The 22,903-nt window shown below is 38.8% G+C and overlaps 1 protein-coding gene and 1 pseudogene across 1 annotated transcript in view; one reads left to right on the top strand and one right to left on the bottom strand.

Annotated features, from left to right (window-relative positions):
* The window catches only part of Pds5a (PDS5 cohesin associated factor A), an 81,628-nt gene that overhangs the window by 14,991 nt on the left and 43,734 nt on the right, over positions 1 to 22,903 (top strand). Inside the window, exons 3-7 of the mRNA XM_029477785.1 lie at positions 12,029 to 12,232; positions 13,856 to 13,942; positions 14,387 to 14,484; positions 18,445 to 18,571; positions 19,753 to 19,857. Of these exons, the coding sequence (XP_029333645.1) occupies positions 12,029 to 12,232; positions 13,856 to 13,942; positions 14,387 to 14,484; positions 18,445 to 18,571; positions 19,753 to 19,857 (621 nt within the window). The remainder of the gene's footprint in view (positions 1 to 12,028; positions 12,233 to 13,855; positions 13,943 to 14,386; positions 14,485 to 18,444; positions 18,572 to 19,752; positions 19,858 to 22,903) is intronic.
* On the bottom strand, positions 17,284 to 17,354 carry LOC115031153 (annotated as a pseudogene).

The following is a 22,903-nucleotide window of genomic DNA, read 5'->3' as shown; positions in this document are numbered from 1 at the left end:
CTCCATATTCCATCCCCCCCAATCTACCATCTGACCTCTCCACATCCCACACCTTCTCCCTACCCCACACAAGTTCTCTTCCCTTATAGAGAAGAATTCTAGTCAGTTTCTCTGTCACACTTTGTTTGCATAGAGCAGAGATTCAACTCTGCATTCCAAGTACTGGGATTACCATCATATCCTGTAACTTTAATTTTTTCAAGCCTTATTTTTAATGTTGGTTCTTAAATGCTTTAACCTCACTTCTAATCCACTACTCAACAGAGGTAGTGGAAAAGAAAGGATATGGGAGAAATGGACCTGTTTAGAAAGGTTCTGTGGAGCAACTCCCATCTGTGTTGTCAGGAAATGAGCAGTTGAGTTCACAGGTCAGCAGTGGTAGCTTGATTCACTTGCAAACACTTCAAGGATACACCAGCAGTCCACTTTGGTAGAGTTGGAATAGCAAACTCTAATCAGTAGCAGTGGCATGACCTAGCATGAACAGCCAGACCTCAGCTGAATTGGCATGAGTTAGCAGGAGGGACTAGGGCCAACAGAAGTTCTCGTGTGTGTGTGTGTGTGTGTGTGTGTGTGTGTGTGTGTGTGTCTGTGTCTTTCTCAGTCCGTCAGGTCCTATTTATACTCCCTCCAAACGTCACGTGTCCTGTACGGGTCTTGCCTTGCCACATGTCTTGTGTATGTGAGTCTGTCTTAGCTGACATCACCTTGCCAAATCGGCCTTAGGCCTCAGAAGTGGCAAGAAACCGGCAGCACACCACCAGAAAGTTTTGATGCTATGGAGTCCCGACAAATTCAGCTCAACTATGCAATGTAAGGTGGACCAACACATGCCTGTCTTAGGGAACAACTGTCCTTTTCTTTCACCTGTCCTTTCACTTGCTTGCTTTAGCAGAACATCCTTTCACCTGTGTCTGCTTCAGCTAAACACTCCTTCATGTGTTTGCCACAGCAAAACATCATCCAACACGACTGACCCTCCAAAGAACCCTTAAGTTTCCACTTAAACAGCCTATGACAGTGTCTCTTAGATCCTGGGTTAGCCTGAAGCTTCCCATGTAGCTAAGGCTAGTCTTGAACTCCTGATCTTGCGTTTTGACCCCTGGAATTAGAAAAGTATGCCACCACAGCTAGCTTCCTTTTAGGTTTTTTTTTTTTTTGTTTTTTTTTAAAAATTAGGTATTTTCCTCATTTACATTTCCAATGCTATCCCAAAGGTCCCCTATACCCTCCCCCACCCCCTTCCTTTTAGTTTTGATTTGCCTTTTTTGTGTAAATCTTTAGATGTGTTGATTAGCAACTTGTACATCTTTCCTGTTCTAAAAAGATTAAAATCTTTGACTATTAGCAAAATAAAAAAAAAAAAAATCACATTTGCTTATTTGTGTGGTACGGAGCATAAGGGCATTTGTGGTCAAGCCTAGGGACCCAAGTGAGAGTCCCAGGACTCACTTGATAGGAGAGAACAAACTTCAAGTTGTCCTGACTTCCACATGTGTGAGATCTAACATGTACACTCCTCCTTAGCACCACACAAATAACACACACCAATAATAACAACATATATGTGTATATATATATATATATATACATATATATATATATATAAAATTCAAATACCTTAATAGAAACACGATTTAAAAAAATTTTTTCCATGCTCGGGTTGTTGTTGTTTTTCTATTAACTGATAGTCTGGTTTCTTTTTTAATTAGTTTAGTTTCTCTGTTTTCTTTTGTTGCTTGCTTTATTGGTATTATATCTAAGAATCCATCACTTTAATCAAGATCACAAGGATTTATGACTTTGTTTTTTTCTAATGTTTTTATGGATTTTTTTTTTTTTTTTTTGAGACTGGGTTTCTCTGGCTGTCCTGGGAAATCCTCCTGCCTCTGCCTCCCAAGTGCTGGGGTTAAAGGCATGTGCTACCACGCCCGGTGTGTAATGTTTTTTAAAGATATATTTATTTTATGTATATGAGTCTTAACCGCTGAGCCATCTCTCCAGCCCTGTAATACGTTTTGAAATCAGTTGAGTCCTTGTACTTCCCCTTTTCCAGGATTCTTTTGTCTTTCCTGAGCCACCCCTCCCAGTGTGTGGCCAGTGTGTGAGCTTCTGCAGACTATGGCTTGGGTTCTGATGATAGCTATTGATTCTGTAGATTGGGAGAGTACTAAGGTCTTTAGCTGGTTGGTTTTGGCTTGGTTTGTTTGAGATGGGTTCTCACTCTATAGCCCTACTGGTCCAGAACCCAAGAACCAGGCTGACCTTTAACTCATTGCACAAGAGATTCTCTTTATAGAGATCTTCCTGCCTCTGCTCCTGGTACACTGGAGTTAAAGGCATGTATAGTTAAGCCCAGCAAAAAGATCTTTCTTCTTCAGTGTATACTTTTGGCACCATTGTCAAAAGTCAAGAATTAGCTCCCTGTCAGTGGACTGTGTGTGTTTGGCTCCTCTGTTCTGTTCCATTGGTTATCATATCTATTTTGTGTCAGTGGACTGCTTTTTGTTTGTTTGTGGTTTTTGAAGTTATAATTTAAAATCAAGGGTACCTCCACCAGTTTTCTTTTTAGACTTGTTTTGGCTGTTCAGGGTCTTTTATGGTTTCATATGAATTTTAGGATTGTTTGTTTGTTTTCCTATTTCTGAAAAATCAGTCCCTGGAGTTGTGGCATTGCATTGAATATGTCGGTCAGCCTGAGTAACAGGACTGTCTTACAGCATTAGTTCTGCTGGTCCCTAACCACGAGAAGAAACCTTTCAGTCCTACAGTGGTTCTCAAATGTGTTTCTTCAGAGCTTTATAGTTTTTATTGCTGAAGTCTTTCACTTTTTTCATTAGGTTTATTTGTAGTACTTTTTTATTTTTTGCATTTATTAAGGTGTGTGTTCATGGATAGTAGGACAACTTGTAGGAGTCTTTTTCTCTCCCCTTTCCACATTGATCCCAGAGATCAAACTCTTGTTCCCAGCTTGGCAGCACAGGCGTTTATCTACTAATCCATCTTAATGGCTCCTATTTTTAGAATTTTTTCTTTCTCTTCTTTTTCTTTTAAATATATTTTTAAAATTTTATGTGCTTAAATGTTTTGTCTACTATGTATATGCACCACATGTGTGCTTGATGTCCCCTGAGGTCAGACAAGGGATTTACATCCCCTGGGATTGGAGTAAAAGATGCTTGTGAACTCCCACTCCGGTGTTGGGATCCAAATCTATAAGAGCAACAGGTGCTCATCAGCACTGTGCTGTCTCTACAGCCCCCCCCCCTTTCCTGAACAGGGTTTTATAGTGCAAACTGACCTTTTTAAACTGTTTTTCTAGGAGTGACCCGAACTGCTAGTCCTTCTTTCTTTTCCTCCTAAGTGCTGGGATTAAAGGTGTGCACCACCACCACACCCAGCTTTTTGCTTTTTTTTTTTAATTAATGCTGCTACTTTGCTAAACGTAGTTAATACATTTTTTTCTAGATTGCTTTTGGTACTCTGATAAACACCATTGACCAAAAGCAACTTGGGGAAGAAAGGAGTTATTTGCCTCACATATCCTGATCACAATTCATCACTGAGGAAAAGTCGGAGGCTGAAAAGTCACAGAGGAGCGCTGCTTCCTGGTTTGCTCCCCTTGGTCGGCCCAGCTGCCTAGAAATGGGCACGGGGCCGGGCCGTCCTACATTAACAACACCTGAGAAAATATCCACAGGCTAATCCAATGGAGCAAATTCTTCAATTGAATTTCTCTCTTCCCAAGTGACTCTAGTTTATGTCAGCTTGACTAAAGGAAGAAAAAAAAATCAGTACAATGCCTATGCACTTTTTGGTTATAGTCTTTTTTTGTTGTTGTTTTTTTTTTGTTTTTTTGTTTTTCGAGACAGGGTTTCTCTGTATAGCCCTGGCTGTCCTGGAACTCACTTTGTAGACCAGGCTGGCCTCGAACTCAGAAATCCGCCTGCCTCTGCCTCCTGAGTGCTGGGATTAAAGGCGTGTGCCACCACTGCCCGGCTGGCTATAGTCTTTAGGGACTTAACTTTAGAAATTTCTTTGACACTTCTTGTTCCAACAAGCTATAGGCATATATGCTGGTCAGGTTCTCATGAGGTCTTCTAGCTTGTTCATGGGTAGGGGTAGGGATAAATGGGGTGGGGCAGCAGATATCCAAGTTGAAGGATGTCCTCTGAGCACATATGAGCTGCTGGAAGCAGACAGCATTGAGCTTTACACAGGAGCGGATCTGAGGGAACCACTCAGTCTACTGGTCTGGTGCTTTCAGACCTTGTGCAGCTGTAAGCCATCCTATAAGGGAGGAAGCTACAGAAATACAGTAATCCAGATTCACCAGGTTTGGGCTTAGGGTCTCAGTCCTGCCTTGCAGCAAACTGTACTTGGTAGTGAGGTAGTGCCACATGCTGGGCAGTATTTTGGACATGGCTCAGAGCACAGGTGATTGTTCTTTCATTTCGAGGGCTGTTTCACCAATAATCTAAGCTCCATAGCCTGAGCTCTGCTGTTTCAACTTCTCAGTAGGCCCACAGCCAACCCTTTCCCTTGCCATAGCTGCTTCTGTGGTTTTTCTTCATCTATACACTGTGGCCTCATGTCCTTAGGCTCCCTGACTTGTTTCTAGGTTTCTAGACTAGCTCAGTCCTCAAAAACAAACTAAAGCAAAAACAGAAGGTCCCCTCTGTGATGGTGCTGAGCTGGCACATTCTGAGCTATAGGGGCAGCAGTAAGTTGATCTTGTCCAGTGCTAGTCTGTCATTGCAGGAGGGATCGCTGACATGCATACATCTCTGCACTGGATTTAAGGCTTCTGAGAAGTGTTGCTCTCTCTGGTAGTTTGTTGTCACAGAGCTGCAAAGTCTTAGCTTTTGGTTTTGTCTTCAGCCTCTCACCCTGGGTTGATAGACAGAATCGGAGGAGTAATTTACAGACTGCCTTCTGCATTTCTTAGGTTGCCTTTCTGGTTCTCATGCCTTTTAGCTGTCTTGTCACTTCCATGTTGATTCCAATCTATTCCTCAGAACATAGTTTCTCATTTTTTTTTCTTTGATTCTTCTCTCTCACAGAATCCCATAAAGGAAACATCTTCACCCTCATACTTACTGAGTATGGATATTTTTGTTTTCATCAATAAGTTTTAGACTTTGTGAAATACTTTTTCTGAATCTTTGCATGATTTTGTTTTATATTTTAATAATATGTATTGTGTTGCTTGATTGATGTTCAGCTATTAAACGAACCTTGCATTCCTGATATAAATCGTACTTAGTCATAGTAAGTAATTTTATATATACTTCCGTTCTGGTTTACTTTCTATTGCTGTGGTAAACTCCATGACCAAAACTAGCTTGGGGAGAACAGCTTTATTTGACTTACATGTCCATCATTGAGGGAAGCCAAGGCAGTAAGTATTAGCTCAAGTAGGGGAGGAGCCTGAAGCAGATACGGTAGAACAGTGCTGCTTGCTGTCTTGGCACTTCACGCTTCACTTAGGATCTCAGTATGTAGCTCTGATTGTCCTGGAACTTATTACTATGTAGGCCAGGCTGGTTTGGAACTCAGATCCGTTTGTCTCTACCTCCCAAGTACAGGGACCAAAGGCATTCACCAGTATACCTCTATCCCCATTTTCTCTACTTAATACAATTTAGGACCTCTTGTCCTAAGGACTTTCTTACAGTGGGCTAGACCTTCCCAAATCAATCATCATTCAAGAAAATGCCCCCACAGATTTGCCCTACTGGCCAGGCCAGTCTGATAGAGGCATTTTCCCCATTGAGGTTCCCTCTTCCTAGATGACTCTAGCTTGTATCAAGGTGACAAAAAACTAACCAATAGGCTGAGGGTGGTGACTTAACAGTTTTAATCCCAGCACTCAGAAGGTAGTTTCTGAGTTTGAGGCTCACCTGGTCTATGAAGTGAGTTCTAAGACAGCCAGGGCTACACAGAGAAACCCTGTCTTGAAGAAAAACAAAACAAAAGGAAAAGAAATAAACAAAAAATCAAAACCCAACTAGCAAACAGTTACTGATTTTGGTTTGTCAGTATTTTGTTGGAGATTTTAAATTTATATTTATAAGAGATACTAATTTTCTTGTGGTATTCTTGTCTTGTTTAAATCAGGTTAATTTCTCAAGTTGATCTGGAACTTTACTTTTGTGGCAGAATTAGTAGTGTTCTTTAACCATTCAGTAAGTAGTATTTAGTAATAATGAAACCTGGGTTTTTGCTTGTGTAGTTTTTTTTTTTTTTTCCATTACTATCTGTTCACATTTTCTGTTTCTCTTGTTAATTTCAGTAGTTTTTGACTTCCTAGGAATTTATGTATTTCATCTGTTATGTAACTTGTTGGTATTTTATAATCTGTTTTATTTTTGTACAGTCAGAAATATATTTCATTTGAATCTGAATTTGGTCATTTCTTCTTGGTTGATTTAGCTAGAGTTGTTAATTTCGTTGAGCTATTCAGAGAACTGGCTACTTAGTCTCCTTTCCTCTAGTTGCTAGTGGACTAGACGCCTGGCCATGGAAAGCTTTGCTTTTGTTTCTTGGCCTCTGTCCTCCCTGCGCCTTTTCTTCTTGTTTCTGAGGAATTTCTCTGTTGACTTTCCTCTGGCTCTTGCGGCTTTACACCAGGATGAATTCCAGTCTTCTTTTTCAGAGCTATATATACTTGTCTACTAGAATCTTAATAATTTTTCCATCCTCTCATTTATTGGATATTTATTTACATTTCAGCTATCCTCTCATTCATAATCCATTTCACAACAAAAGAAATTAAAGAGGAAGGAAGCTACCTGCGTTTTCATTTTTTGTACAAGCACAAAGACTTTAAATAATGATTACAAATAAATGATTACAAAAGACTTTACAAATAGGACAAATGATAGAAATTGTCAAGGACAAAACGGTTGATTCCCAGTACTTGGGAGACAGAGGTAAAGAGGAGGTCTTTGAGTCTGAGGTCAGCATGAGCTCCAGGCCAGTAGGGCTTTATAGTGAGATCTTGTCACAGAAAAGGAGGTTGGGGGTCAGGAGGAAACTGAGCAAGCCAGTAAGCAGCATTCTTCTTGTTCTTGCTTTAGTTTCTGTCCTTGACTCCCTTACCCATGGACTGTGACTTGGAAGTGTAAGCTAAATATACCCTTCCCTCCAAGTTGGTGTGGTGAGTGTGTCATGATAGCAACAGAGAAGCAAATGAATGGCCTAGTAGCACCAGTCTGGGAAACAGTTTTTTTTAAAAAACACATGAGCACTTGGAAGAAAATATTCAAAATCCTCATTGTATTCTGCCACCTATTACCAGAGTGTTTCTTTTGCTTTGTTTGTTTGTTTGTTTTTTGATCTTTTGCTCACTTTTAAGACACAACCTTGTTGTCTGACTGGGAATTCACTACATAGATCAGGCTATCATTCAACTTATAGTGAACATCTCCTAATCCCAGGTGCTAAAATTACAGATGCAGGCCTATATATTTTCTTAAAAGTAATTTTCAGTTTTAAGTGCACTGCCCCTTCAGTTTGAATATTTCTGAGTTATATCTTGTAAATATACATATTATTTATTCTTCTAGCAAATTATTGAACCTGAAGGAGTTGTAGCAAAGCCTAGATTTGTAGCTGGTTTATCAGAAGTCCTGTGTTCTTACAAGACTTTTGGCTGGCATCTGAAGTGGCTAAGGGGAGTCTGGTGAAGTTTACCTTTAAGTATTTCTTTAGTTACATATTTCATGTATATGTGTGCTCTGGCTTCATGCACACCAGAAGAGGGAATCAAATCCCATTACATATGGGTGTGAGTTACCATGTGGTTGCTAGAAATTGAATTTGGGACCTCTGAAAGTGCAGTCCGTTGCTCTTAACAGCTGAGCCATCTCTTTAACACTAGAAGTTTACCTTTTAACTTGTGAGATCTACACCAACTCTGGAAAGTTACTGTTGAGTGTTGTAGGATAGTCACTTGGTGTCAGAGAATTGATGTCATGACATCAACTTGATAATCTTTGCTGGATATATTCATTCAGAAGTGTTTGTGTGTGTGTGTTTGTGGTCATTCTTAACATCGCTACTACGGTCATAATGGTGAATACCTGTTACACCTAGGAGTTTTATCCCCTTCTCTTTTAATCTTTTTCTGTTCTCTGTGTCAGGTGTCATTGCATCATATTTTAAAGATTAATACATGGAATTATCCCCATCATTCCTTTAATTGCCAGCTGGCATTCATTTATATGAGTATACCATATGAATGAGTTGATTTTTATTTGTTTATTTGTTCCATGATAAAGTCTTACTGTGTAGCCTTGGTTTGTAGATGTAGACTAGGGTAGCCTTGAACTTACAGAGATACCTCTGCAGGATCTTTTTACATAGTCCTGGTTGTCACTTGCTCTGAAGACCAGGCAGACCTCATACTCTGCCTGCCACTGCCTCCCAAGTGCTGGGATTAAAGGTATGGGCCACCACATCCAGCTGTGTTTCTTTTATATCTAGATTTTTACTGTATTTTCTTTCTTGCTTGAGATTTTCTTCTTCCTCCTCCTCCCCCCCTTCTCTCACCCCTCCCTCTCCAACCCCCCTTCTCCTTTCTAGATAGGATTTCTCTGTGTAGCCCTAGCTGCCCTGTACCTCAATGTATGCCAAACTGGCTTTCAACTCAGAGATCTGCCTGCCTCTACCTCCGCCTCCTGAGCACTCACATGCTACCTGCTTTCAAAATTCATTGTAAAACTATAGTAATCAGAGCTAGGAAAAGGCTCAGTGATTAAAGCACTCGTTGGGCAAATGTGAGGATGGGGAGTTTGGATCCCCAGATCTCATGTAAATGTCAGGTGATCTTTGCAGCTGGCATATAATTCTAACCTCAGATGGCAGAGACTCTGTGTCACCAAAGCAAGCTGGCTAGCAAGTCTACCCACATCAGTAAGACCCTGCCTCAATACGGTAGAAAATCTATCACAAATGATTTTCAATGCCAACCTTTGACCAATACATATATGTACATCTTCATACATGTGCACTCACATACATGTGCAACCTTCATTGAAAACTTCCAAACATTTATGTGTAGCATACCCACACACATGAAAAAAAAAAAAGGGTAAAACCCCCAGATCTATAGTAATCAGAACTGTGGTACAGACACATAAGCCACAGGAATATAATAGAGTCTAGAAAAATAGTCCTACATACCATGTTTCCCTCACTCTTTTTAAACAAAACAAAGCAAAACAAAAAAACAAGCCAAAACAACTCGAGAGAAAAAAAATATGTTTATTGGTAGAGGTTGTGGTGGTGTGTTTAGCAATGTTGCCTTGGTGCTTGACATAAAACTTTCAGCAAAATTTAAAAAATTATCCCCAAGAGAAATGTAGATATCAATGTCTAGCCTAAAATTATAGAACTTTATTAGGAAACTTATAAGAAAATCTTTGCAACTTGATTAGGCAAAGATTTCTTAGAATAATAATAATCATTTCTTAGAGTAAAATGGAAGCTATATAGGAAGGAGGTTAATAAATTGAACCCAGGCCTAATATGATGATGCAGAACTTGAACCACTGCACTGTGGCTTTCAGGTATCTCTTCAGCTGCTTCAGAATTTGCTGAGCCTTTCTGTTCTGTGTGCAGCACACCCATTCACTTAGGAAAAAAGAAAGGAAGAAAAAAACCCTACAGAAATAAAAACGATGGTACAGATACATAAACCACAGGAACAGAATAGAGTGCTGTCTTGAAGGTTAACTTTAGATGGGCATCTAGCTCACCCTGTTTTTCTGTAAATGATTTTTCAAGGTCTCTTTCCCAAGTACTACATATGGCTTGTCCATTTAGCAAAGATACTTGATAACATTACGGAAGTTGGGTTTCCATAAGGAACAGGGCAGCTCAGTACGCTGGTACTTACCAGCTCCATCAAGCTAGCTAATGTCTCTCTAGTCAAATATGTTATGTGGGCAAACCCAGAGCCATTGTAGGAAAGAAAGAACTACATTAGATTTAAAGATGGAGGGATTGTTTATGTCTTAGGGTTTCTATTGCTGTGATGACACACCAAACCAGAAGCAACTTGGGAAGGAAGCTTACACCCAGTTCCATATCATAGTCCATCATCAAAGGGATGTCAGGGCAAGAACTGAAGCGGAGATCATGGAGGGGTGCTGATTCCTGCCTTACTCAGTTGTCACATGGCCTCTTGAGAAGGCAAATGTAGGGAGTTTGACTGCAGCCAACCCTCATCCTGTTCTCTCATACTGTCCAGGACTACCTGCCCAGGGGTGGCACCCTCCTCAGTGAACTGGGTATCTCCATATCAGGAAAATGCCGTACAGATTTGCTTATTATAGGCCAATCCTTTGGAGACATTTTTACTTTTATTTAAAGATTTATTTATTATTATACATAAGTACACTGTAGCTGTCTCCAGACATGCCAGAAGAGGGCATCAGATCTCACAACGGGTGGTTGTGAGCCACCATGTGGTTGCTGGGAGCTAAGTGCTTCTACCCGCTGAGCCATCTCGCTAGCTCTGGAGAAATTTTAAAGTTGAGATTGTGTACCCTGTGTCGGAGAGACAATTTAGCAGTTAAGAACACTGGCTGTTCTTGCAAAAGACATAGGTTAGTTCCAGCTCCCCTGTGACAGCTCACAGTCACCTGTATCTGCAGCTTCTGGGGGTCCAGTGTCCTCTTCTGGCCTCCAAGGGCAGCAAAGACACAATGTGGTCAAACACTAATACACAAAAAAATAAAATTTAAAAGTTAAAAATAAATTATAAGGCTCTTCCTGATGAACCTAGCTTGTGTCAAGTTGACATAAAATATAACCAGTACATTATAGTAGTCTTCAAGGTTGCCTCAAATGGTATCTGTTTTCTTATATTCTTATATTTCTTATATTCCTTGTGAAGTCCTTTCTAACACATAGTAGGTGTGGACTCAGTAACTATGGGGACATTGCAGATGTCATGGCACTTGCTTATTTTGTAGCTACTTAGGGAGGCCCTGGAGAGAACCTCACCCTTTTCACACAGTAGTGCAAATGAGAGCCACCATGAGTATAAATTACTACTGAAATACCCTGCAGACTCATTCAAGGCTTCAGGTAATATCTCTGTCATAGTGCAACCTCTTGAGAAATTCCAGGCTTGGCTTAAGCCATGTTCCCAATATTATCTACATGATAAATGCATAATTATTGTTTCAAGGTGCTTCATTCAGGGTGAGTTTGTTAGATAGCAATAGATGAAAAATACATACCTTTCATGTGTATGCTTTGAAAAGTAGAAATAATCAAGATTGAGTCTTGCTATGTATCTCATACTGGCTTGCAGCTAGCTCTGTAGCTCAAGTTGGCCTTAAACTCAACATAAGGTACTTACAATCAAAATTTTCTATCAGAAATACAATTACATGAAACATTTAAATATGGGTTTTTATCATACAAAGGCAAATAAAATTTAAAATGAAGTAGGTTTAAGGAAGCTGTGTAACACAACTTTGATCATAAAGTAAAAATGGTATAAGAGATGCTAGGTGTGAGATTGAGTGTATGGGATCAAACCCTTTGTAGTTAAGCTACATATGAGTAATGAGAGCTAAGCCTGTGGACATGCTCCTCCAGCTCCAACTGCAGGAGAACCACAGACGCCGAGAGGAATGTGGGCAACCTAGCAAGAGCCCATCGAAGTAACTGCTCAGTACAGTCGGTAGTACAGGTTTCTAAGTTCTTTTTAAGAAAATCTGGTGTAAATACAGACAAGGTGTTTGGGTAATGTACAGGCTGATACTTGGGTTTTTGTAGGTTTCTTTGTGACCATGCTTTTTATGACTATACTTCCTTTTGTCAGGGTGTGTGGATGGGTGAGTGGGTGCATGTTTGTGGTGGCTGGGAGTGAACCTAAGACTTTGTGTACTCTACCCCTAACCTACACAACTCCAGCTCCCTTTTCCCATATTACAGAACAAAAGGAAGAAGAGGTGGCTCTTAGCTGATCACTGAGTATTACAGGTTGATATTATGTTTCTTACAGATGGTAGTGAAAACTTTTATGGATATGGATCAGGATTCAGAAGATGAAAAGCAACAGTATCTCCCACTAGCCTTGCATCTCGCATCTGAATTCTTTCTCAGGAACCCTAATAAAGATGTGCGCCTTCTCGTAGCATGTTGTTTGGCTGATATATTTCGAATCTATGCCCCAGAAGCTCCATATACTTCCCATGATAAACTTAAGGTAAATAGAATGTTTACAAAATAACTTTACTTTTATTTTTGTCATAGGAACATGGGTTTTGTTCATAGATTTCCTTTAATTATTTATCTACAGAAATGACTGGTACAGAATGAGGCTTTGAAAGGGTTGTTCGTTCATACTTAACCCTCCTGATAGACCATCAGGAAGCCCAGTTGCATAGATATAAAGGATAAGGAATGGCTTAGTGATAGTTTGCAAAACAGTAATGTTCTAGGATTGCCCACTCATATAATGTCTGCCTTACAGGTTATTAAATGTTGAATATTAAATATCTAAAACTGCTCATTTTGGTGGTTCTGTTTTGTTTAAAAAACTTAAAATTATTTTTAAAGCTATTGAACTGATTTTATATATTATTTTTCAGTAATTATTAGGGAAATTGGAAACCTTGGAATGACTTTAAAACTTTTAGTTGTTATTTATGTATATGTGTGTGCCTGCATGAGTTGATGTGCATTGCATACATAGATTCCTGCAGAGATAAGAACAGGGTGTTGGATATTCTGAAATGAGTTGCAGGTGGTTGTGAGCCATCAGATGTCAGTGCTGGGAATTAAACTCAGCTTCTCTAGGAAGAACAGCAAATGTTGAGCCTTCTCTCCTTTTAAGTACAGTCAGTATTGCCCTTCTGTCTGTTTGGCTTCTCTTTACATACTTTCAACCACTTGTGATCAGCCATGCTCCAGAATATTAAGTGGGAAAGTCCAGGAGTAACATTCCATAAATTTTCAGTTTAATAGTGTTTTTAGGACTATAATGAAGTTGACTGTCAGGCTTTATTCCTCTTGAAACATAGCCATCTGCTTGTCAGTCATATGGTGGCTGCCTTGAATACCTCAGCAGCTAGAGTAGTGTTGTAGTGTTTATACTCAAGTCATACTTACTTTAATGATAACTCCTTTTATAACCTTAATAACATTGTTTTATTTGTGGTTACTTTTGTTCGTTTCTTACTGTGCCTAGTTCATAGAATAAACTTTATCATGAGTATATAAGGAAAACCACAAAATGCATTACCAGTTTCTACTGTAAGGAGGATCACAATAAAACAAATCATTTTGTACCATGCTAATGCTATTTTCATTGAAAATACCTTTTAAAAAATTAAGGAATAAAGCACTGTCATCAGCTGTCAGGTCAGTGCCTTGGGGTGCTTCAGTAACTTTGTTGTTACACATAAATTCAAAACCATGGACTGAAAGCTGCTTGCTTACATGTCAGGTGTAATAATGAAAAGACTCATTAAATTCATTACAAATGGAGAAAGTAACTTGCCATGATGAAAGTACAGACAGTGACTAGAGCTCTGTTATGGACAAGAGTGTAGTAAGATAGTATTCTTAAATGAGAAGCTCTGAAGTGTGCGGTAGAAGTAGCAGTCTTTAGTTTTACCTTGCAACAGATATTTTGTTTGTGCTAATCTTTTTCAGACATTTAAAATAATGGAATAGGCAGTCCCACAGCATTCAAATAAAGGAAAACGTTCTTTATTGTAGTTTATAATTACCTTTTTATATCTATACCTCTATGTAGATGTAGATATTACAAGAATGACAAGTAATAATGTCTAAGTTAATATATTTTTCATTTTTTATTTAACAGGACATATTTCTCTTTATTACCAGACAATTAAAAGGTTTGGAGGATACAAAGAGTCCACAGTTTAATAGATATTTTTATTTATTAGAGGTAAAAATTCTTTATTTAATAAGTACAATTCCATGTTGTTATACATTTTTATAACTATAATGTAAAGTGAAACTGTTTTATACATAACTTATTTAATAAACTGTCCTATGTTTCATAAGGAAAATCTGTTTCCTCCTATCTTAAAAAGTTAAAAGTATAATTTCTGAAAAAATAATTTGACATTTTCATTTCCAATTTATAAATAAATTTTACTGCTCCCAAAGTTTATATATATATATATTCCTAACTATTTAGTACTTTTCAACATGAAAGTTGATGCCACAGCCATGTATTTAAAGATTAAAATGACTTGTAATTGTATACATTGAATCTTTGTAGACTTTAAAGAATTCTAGTTGTAAAAATTAAATTGTACCAGTGTGCTTTTGTTTAACAGTTCTACATATATGTGATTAACCAATTATTTTTATTTATTGATTTAAGAATTTAGCTTGGGTTAAATCATATAACATCTGCTTTGAGTTGGAAGATTGCAATGAAATTTTTATTCAGCTTTTTAGAACTCTCTTCTCGGTAATCAAGTAAGTTTTTTTAAGCTTAATTTTTTTTTTTCTTAATGTATCCCTAGACAATTGTGTTGTCTTAATGTATGTATTAATGTGTCATTACTCAGTATGTAAAACTCCCTAGATCTATAGAGAATTGATCGCAGAGGGGTAAATAAAGAAACCCTGTCGTTTGAGAGCTGTCCTTGCCATTGTTTCAGTTAAATATTCAATATTTCCCTTTATATTTCATTATAAAGTAGGGCCTACTTTATAACTCTAAGAGCAGTGGAACTTTAAGTAGCTAGGCTGGCCTTGGATTGGTAGCACTCTCCTCCCAGCCTCCTGAGTGATGGGATGGTTTGGATTGAGCCAGCAGGCCCACCTTTGCATTGCTTCTTTAAATTTATGGGATGGATCAATTGCTTGAGGTTTCTGAGTTTTTTTTGTATATTTCAGGCTAAATAATATTAAAGGAATTAAATAAATTAAATTAGAGTCCTTGGAGGTTTTTTAAATTTTAATTTTAATTTAACAATTTCACATACACACACACACAGGCCATCTTTACCCTCAGGATACCCACCTTATGTCCTTCCTCTTCATACCCTCCACCCCCACCCCAGCAATTCAGAGTCCTGTATGTAGTCCTTCCTGCTAGAATACTGAATGTTACTGTTGGCTTGATCTTGTGTAGGTAACCATAGAGCATCGAACTATAGCTCATCAGCAGGTGGGCGCTCCATGTTCAGAAGATAGCATCCACAGTGCTTGCCCTGTGCGCCCCCCCCCCCCCCCCCATGCGTTCTATTCCTCTTCCTTGATGGTCCTCAAGCCTTGGTTTGGGAGGGCAGTGGATGCTACAGGTATATTTCACTTAGAACTGGGCATGCAGCCATCACTTATTGTCAGGACTTTGACTGGTTATGAGTCTGCAGTAACTGGAGCCTAATTTAGAAACTTCCCTGGTCAAGGTTTAAAGCAGCGTTGATCTGTGGGTATAAACATAAAGTCTGAGGCCACAGTTTAGCAAAACAACAAGAATGGGTTCTTACCACCTATCATCCTCAGGGGTTATGAATTTCTGAGCCATGTGCTGCAAACCAGGTTTATTATACTGCATATGTATTTTCTCTTTGGAACAGGCCTCAGATCCAACCAGAAAGCAGTTGACCACCCTCATAATTTTTATGACACCATTGCAGCCTTTAGGATTCACCACTGTATAATAACACTGGTGACTTTTCTCTCCCATTTGTCTGCACTATGAAAGCTAGTTATGGAGGAGGGAAGTTTTCACATCAAATCCAACTTGGATTTTCTCCCCCTTCAACCTAGGTCTATTCAGTGGTAGAGTTTTACCATGTAGTTATAGTGGGCAGTCAGGAGCAGTGGAGATACTCTGTTGTTAGACACGACTCTAGGGCTTCTGTAACCCTCACTCAGGAGGAGGTATCTCGCCCCTTGTTTGGGAGAAACAACTGGTGTAAGCAATAGTGTTGTTAAAGTCGTAAGACCTGAAACAGTGAAGGACTGTGGAGCAGAACAGACTAGTCTACTTACTTGCTGACATTGGTAATGTTTGCTCTTTTGGAATTAGGTATGTATGCATGTATGAATGTATACTTGTATGTAAGTAAGTAATAATTGTATTGTGAAACTGTTGAGATGGAATCTAGGGACTCATCGTTGCTAGATACTAGGCAAATGCTCTACCATTGAACTGTATATCCCTGACTCCTTAAAGTCATAAATATCGCTTAAGTCAGCTTCTCATAGAGTAGAGAAACTAGTAGAAGATCACTATAGTTAGCGGTTAGGAGAGGCCAAACTGATTTCTATCTAGTAGTTTTATTGTTTATACCAGACATCTATGAGATGTGTCTTAAAGTATTATATTGTATGCAAATGCCTTGTATTAATTTTGAATTCTCCACCACAATTAAGACATGTAGGAAGAAGCAGATGATTTTATTAATTATATCCAAAAGAAACTTTTCAGCACGTGGTTCTGTGGGGTTGCTTATTTATGAAAGAGTGCTTTTGTAGATGTATAGGTAAACCCAGAATAAAGGATGGTCAGGTAGCCTCCATGTCTTCATGGATGGAGCATCATTAGCATGTGGCATACAGGAGCAGTGGTTGGGGAGCTCACTCGGCTGCTTCACAAGTATGAAGAACTGAGTTTGGGCCACAGAAAAGCTACACTCAGGAGCACATGCTAGTAATCTTAATGCTGGCCAAATAAAGACAGACAGAATTTGGGGTTCTCTAGCCAAACGGCCTACTTGGTGAGTAACGAGACCCTCCCTAAATAGTACTCAAATGAATATTTGTACACATGACTGTACACATAGACCAACACATAAATACCAAAAATAAATTAATTAAAATGAACAATTTGTAACCACTGTTTGTATTGTACCACCATCTCATAGGCTTCCGTTTTGAAATTTATTGTTGCTAGCCTCAACAATCTGAAAATACTGATTTTTTTGTTGTTGTTGTTGTTCTTTGTGGGGGGAGGGGCTGAGACAGGGTTTTTCTGTATAATCCTGGCTGTTCTGGAACTCACTCTGTAGACCAGGCTGGATTCGAACTCAGAAATCCTCCTGCTTCTGCTTCCCAAGTGCTGGGATTATAGGTGTGTGCCACCTCTGCCCAGCGATTTTGTTCTTTCTATAACCTTATCCACACAAAATTTACTCTATACTTTGAAGCCTACTTCTGCCTCCCAAGCACAAAATTAAAGGCATGCATCACCAGGCTTGGCCTGGAATAGTTTTTTAAGGTCTCTCTCTCCTTTTTCTTTCTTTCTTTCTTTCTTTCTTTTTTTTAAATATGGAACGCTTCACCAATTTGTGTGTCATCCTTTCCCAGGGGCCATGCTAATCTTCTCTGTGCTGCCGAAGCAAGCGCTTAAGGTCTCTTTCATGTGTTTCCCTGTACCTGTTTCTTTCTTTTCAGATATGTGGATCTGAGAACCAAGCACTCAGACTTTTGTTTTGTGTTGTTTGTATCAAGCTAAATACCTATATTCTTCCAACTCATTTCCTCTGCCACACACACAATACATACGCATTGAGAATTGTGCACCTAGTAGGCCTTCACAGAGGACATTTTGTAAAATGTATAATTTGGAGAGCACATGTGAAAGAACTGTCTTTCTAAGAGTTATAGAAACTGTGTGACAATCTCACCCTCCCACTCCCCACAACTAATACAAGTTTCTGTTTTCATTGTTGGATGCTAGATGGGTCTAATTTATGTATTATTTTTTAAATTTCAGGAAGAACATTTAAAACCCTTTAGATATTCAGTCTTTCAATTTTGTTTTAAGCCTCTGTATTTATACTGTAGAATATAGGTTATATTCCGTAGGCTATACATTCTATTTTTTTATTGTGTGTGAGTATATACAGATAAGTGAGGTGTAGAGAATACTTTATTAGAAATTAGGGTGGTGTTTGTTCTGGTAGAGTATAATAACATGGTTCAGGTGCCTTTGGGAGTGGGGGAGGACGGTAAATATGACAGCTGAAATGTCTGCCTTTGTCAGCAGGGATCCATCCCTTCAGTAAGTCTCTTTTTTACACTTGAGATTGTTTATGTTGGACTGTGATTGAGGTTTGGGCTTCATATGTGCTAGGCAAGTGTTCTGCCAGTGAACTGTATTTCCCAACTTCATTCTCTACCCTAGAGAGACTCTTACCTAATCAGTTCAGCTGTCCTTAAACTATGATTTTTCTCTTCCCAGTCTCCTGAGTAGCTAAGATTACCGGCCTGTGCCTTCAGGTTCCAAGCTTAGTGCTTTAAACTGGACATTTTAACAGTTAGATTGGCACTTAGGAGGTATGAGTGGGTGCAACATGAGTTTGAGATTAGCCTGGGTTATATAACAAGACTTTGTTACCAGTAAACAAACAGGTACATGGAAGAAAAAACCCTGGGGAGCTTGTCTTTTTTATATGCCTTCATCTTTTCTTCTTTTTTTAGCAACAGCCACAATACGAAAGTGCAAATGCACATGTTAGACTTGATGAGTTCTATCATCATGGAAGGTGATGGAGTTACTCAAGAATTATTGGATTCCATTCTTATCAACCTCATCCCTGCACACAAGGTCTGTATAGAATCACCGTATTAAAGATCAGCTTACCTAAAGAAATCAGTTACTGGTTTTGTCCATTTACAATTTTATATTGTAATTCCTATTCTGTCCCTAGAATTAGTCACATCATTAGTGTTATAACTATTATTTTTATAAGACACATTGATTAAAATATTTAAAAGCTCTTTGTTTGTTTAGTGTGTGTGGGTGTTTTACTTACATATATGTCTGTGAACTGTATATATGCATTGCCCACGGGGGCCTGGAGAGGGTGTGGAGTTAGACAGTTATGAGGTACTATGTGAGTGCTGCGGAATATAGGTCCTACTCAGTGCAAAAGCAGCCAGTGCTCTCCACCACTGGCCTCAAAAGTGTAGTGTTTCTAGCTTCTTTTTGAGAGGTATAAGATGAATAAGACTGAATCTATTTTATAGATTTAGTAGAATCTATGTTAGCATAGGTGTTAACAGGTATTCTTGAAAACAGTTTTCTCAATAAGTTTTTAAAATTTAAATAAATGCAGTGGGTACCATCTTTGTTCTAGTCTTAATTGGTTAAGTTATGGTGCATTGGGACTTAGGGTAACATGGTATTTCTCATGTCAGAAACAAGTAATATGTGTCTGTGATGGCTCACATCTCTCCTACAGTCCCCTGGGAAACAGGCAGATCCATGAGGCCTGCCAGTACTACCCAGTGATGACCCTGTCTCAAAAGAACTTGGGACAGTCATAAAAATACAGTTAAAGTCAAAGGCTTTCCCAACCTCTTCCTATTCATGGTTCAGGAATTTGAATCTAGGGCCTCATAAACGTTACATAATTGATCAACTATACCACTGAGTGGCATCTCCAGTACATTTCTTCAAGCACACATTGATAAAACAATGAAATACTTAGAGCATGATGGATTGGGTTTAGGAGAGTGTGTATTTAGAATAACGTGTGTTGTAAGTTTATGGTGGTTAACGTACAGACTCAAAAACCTTGACATCTGTTTTATATAGGTTGGACTCCTGGCTCCTGTCTAATGTAATGTAGTATTTGATTTGTTGAGTTCCTTTGGCACCTTCTATGTAAAACCATGAATGGAATTCCTTTCATACTTTGGTAGATTTGAATACTTACTGTTCAAGTGATTTTGTCTCATCAATTCACCAATTCATTTGAAGTTTTGCCTGTTTTTGTTTTTCAGAACTTAAATAAACAGTCCTTCGACCTTGCAAAAGTCCTACTGAAAAGGACAGTCCAGACTATTGAAGCATGTATTGCCAATGTATGTATTTCTGTATACATTTCATAATGCTGTGATTCTTGAGGTATTATATGAATTCATTAGAATCATTCACACACAGATATATTTCTTACCTAAACAGTTTTATTCAGAAAAATATGGAACTTGAATATGACCAAAATGGGAGCAATACAGTGTAACATTTTAAATATCTTCAAACTGGCACAAGTGATGGATTTGACTTAAAATCTAACAACAGTTCCCACTTCTCCTCCTGTATTTGTGCTTGCCATGTTACTTTTCAAACACTCAAAACTCTGACTTTGTCTATGCCTCTTGCCCCTCCTCTGAGAAAGGTCTCAGTATAGATAGCCCTGGATGACCTGGGCCTTAACAGGCTGGCCTCAGAGATTTGCCTGTGTCTTACTTATCTGAATACATTTTCCTCTTTGTGTCTTCTAGGTTGTTCTTCTGAAAACCTGTTTCTTCTTTAGTAGATGTTAATAAATATATATAATTTAACAGAGCATGTATTGGGGGGGAGCTAGGGGTAAGTGGATAAACTGATAGGTATAGCTGGTCTTTGTTTTGTGGGTTGTTCTTTTCCCACCACTCTCTGAGGTGGTTGTGCCCCCCCCCCTTTTTTTTCAGACAGGGTTTCTCTGTGTAGCCCTGGCTGTCCTGGAACCCACTTTGTAGACCAGGCTGGCCTCGAACTCAGAAATCCGCCTGCCTCTGCCTCCTAAGTGCTGGGATTAAAGGCATGTGCCACCCCGGCTCCCCCCACCCCCACCTTTTTTTTTAACCTACTCTCACTAGATAGGAGCGGAAGATAGAGAGGAGAGAGAATAAGAAAATTCCTGAATCTACTTTCTTTCCTTTTGTTTTTTTCTTTGACCATGGCTAACAAACCAAAACCAGCCTTCCTAAAGGACCAACCAACAACCACTGATGCCCGATATAGAATTTATATACCCTCTGCAAAGTTTCCAAAATTCCAAACGTCACAATCACAGAAACTATCTGTAGTTGGCAAAACCACAGCAGCAGTGTGTTCCCATATCTGGGTTAGGGTGGAAATAGAGTCTTAAAGTACTTCTCTGCTTTTTTTTTTTAAAGAAAACAAAAATTGCAGAATTGACACTACATGTATAGAACAGTTCTGCTCTACCCTGTCTTAGGGTAGCACTAAGCTCATCAGGTTAGGAGGGAACAGGTGACTTTGTGTGCTGAGCTTTCTCCCCAGCCTTATAAATCGTGTCTCTTTCAGTGTTTCATGGACATGGAATAGTTGTAAACACCTTTATTCCCAGTATTCAGGAGGCAGAGGCAGGTGGGATCTCTGAGTTCAAGACCATCCTGGTCTACAGAGCTTTTTCTGAGACAGCTAGAGATGAAAAAAGAAACAGTGTCTTGAAAACCCCCCAACATATAGAAGCATGTGCATAAATTAATAAATTATTTCTTATAATACAAAAAAATTAATTGAACATAAATCTTTGTAAGAAGTATAATGGTAAAAAATGTATCATTTTACAACTTTCAAATAATTGTTTTACAGATATACTCATGTGTACATCTCATGTCTAGTTCCATGTTTGAACTTTTTGCTAATAATACACATGACTATAAATTGACATGTATACCCTTTTTTCATACTGAATTGTATTAAAGGTTTTATTGGTATTTGCAAAAAAATTTTTGGAATTCTACTACTGTTTTGAAATTACCTTCAGATATGCTTCATAGGTATCATCTCATCCTTTATGTGTATACTTTTTTTTTTTTTGGTTTTTTTGAGACAGGGTTTCTCTGTATAGCCCTGGCTGTCCTGGAACTCACTTTGTAGACCAAGCTGGCCTCAAACTCAGAAATCTGCCTGCCTCTGCCTCTCGAGTGCTGGGATTAAAGGCGTGCACCACCACCGCCCGGCATGTGTATACATTTATTCTTTCAATTTGTTTTATATGTATAGTTATTTTTGACTAAATATTTCTGTGTACCATGTGTGTATCTGGTATCCATAGCAGTCAGAATAGGGTATCATACCTCCCGAGACTGGAGTTACAGAGCTGCCATTTGGGTCCTGAGCCTGCTGGAGGATCAGCCAGTGCTCTTGACTGTTGAGCTGTCTCTCTAGCCCCATTTGTGTATATTTAAAACTGTCTCTAGTCTTTTTAAAGACCCCATGATTAAAATTAACATAAATACCTTAAAGTAATATCTATCACTAAACTCAGGGAGGAAAAACATAATTTTTAAATAGAAATCAGATTGGGACTTTAAAATTTCTTCCACGTAGTGAGTCCTTTATAAATTTCTCTATAGTGAATTATACGGGGTGTCTAAATTGTTTTACTTTAATGAGAATTAAGGTTTTCAGAAATATTATTCTTATTTGAAGCATAACCCGTTGGCATGTTTTTTGCTCTACTTTATTGGGTTCTTATACTTCTACCTCCCTTCCAACCCTTACTCCACTCTAATCCCTTCTAACCCCCAACGCTAGGTAAGAGAGGAAGAAGGTTAGAGGGGAAAAGAAGTGAAGACCTCTTTAGACTGCTGTCTGCTGATTAGGGGTGTAGAGTTCTTTGGGGGCAAGTCCAGCTTTGTTGTCAGGATTTCTCTTCTTCTAGTCTCTTTGCTCACAACCATTTGACATACTGCTCCAACAGGATCAGCAGCAGCAGGGGGAGCAGCAGCCTCCACAGGCTCTTGGGCTCTCCCATTTATACCCTCTCCGCAGTCCCCAGAATTAAACTATCAGCTGCTGCCGGCAAAACTCATGTCCCTTGTGCACAAGGCAAATCATAGTCACCTGCTGTGAAGCAGGTTCTTATCCCTCACCTGAGATTAAAATAAAACATATTCACATAATATAACTGGGTTTTTTAAAAAACCAAAATTCTCACTACAACAGCCAATAATGTGCTTTAATTTCTCCCTTTCACATTCATGATTAGATATTTGAAAGTTTGTTTCTTCTCTTGTTTAGATGACTGTCCTCTTATATGTTAGAAATTCAGTAGCTAATTTGTATCTTTCAGTTATTTGGGTAATTCTCAATCAGTCTTTACATGTATGTTTATAGAAAACTGTTTAGCTTCTTAAA

This window comes from Mus caroli, chromosome 5 (genome assembly GCF_900094665.2).
Source record: "Mus caroli chromosome 5, CAROLI_EIJ_v1.1, whole genome shotgun sequence".
NCBI classification, from domain to species: domain Eukaryota; kingdom Metazoa; phylum Chordata; class Mammalia; order Rodentia; family Muridae; genus Mus; species Mus caroli.
The sequence above is the reverse complement of the archived record's forward strand: the minus strand, read 5'-3'. Positions and strand labels throughout refer to the sequence as shown.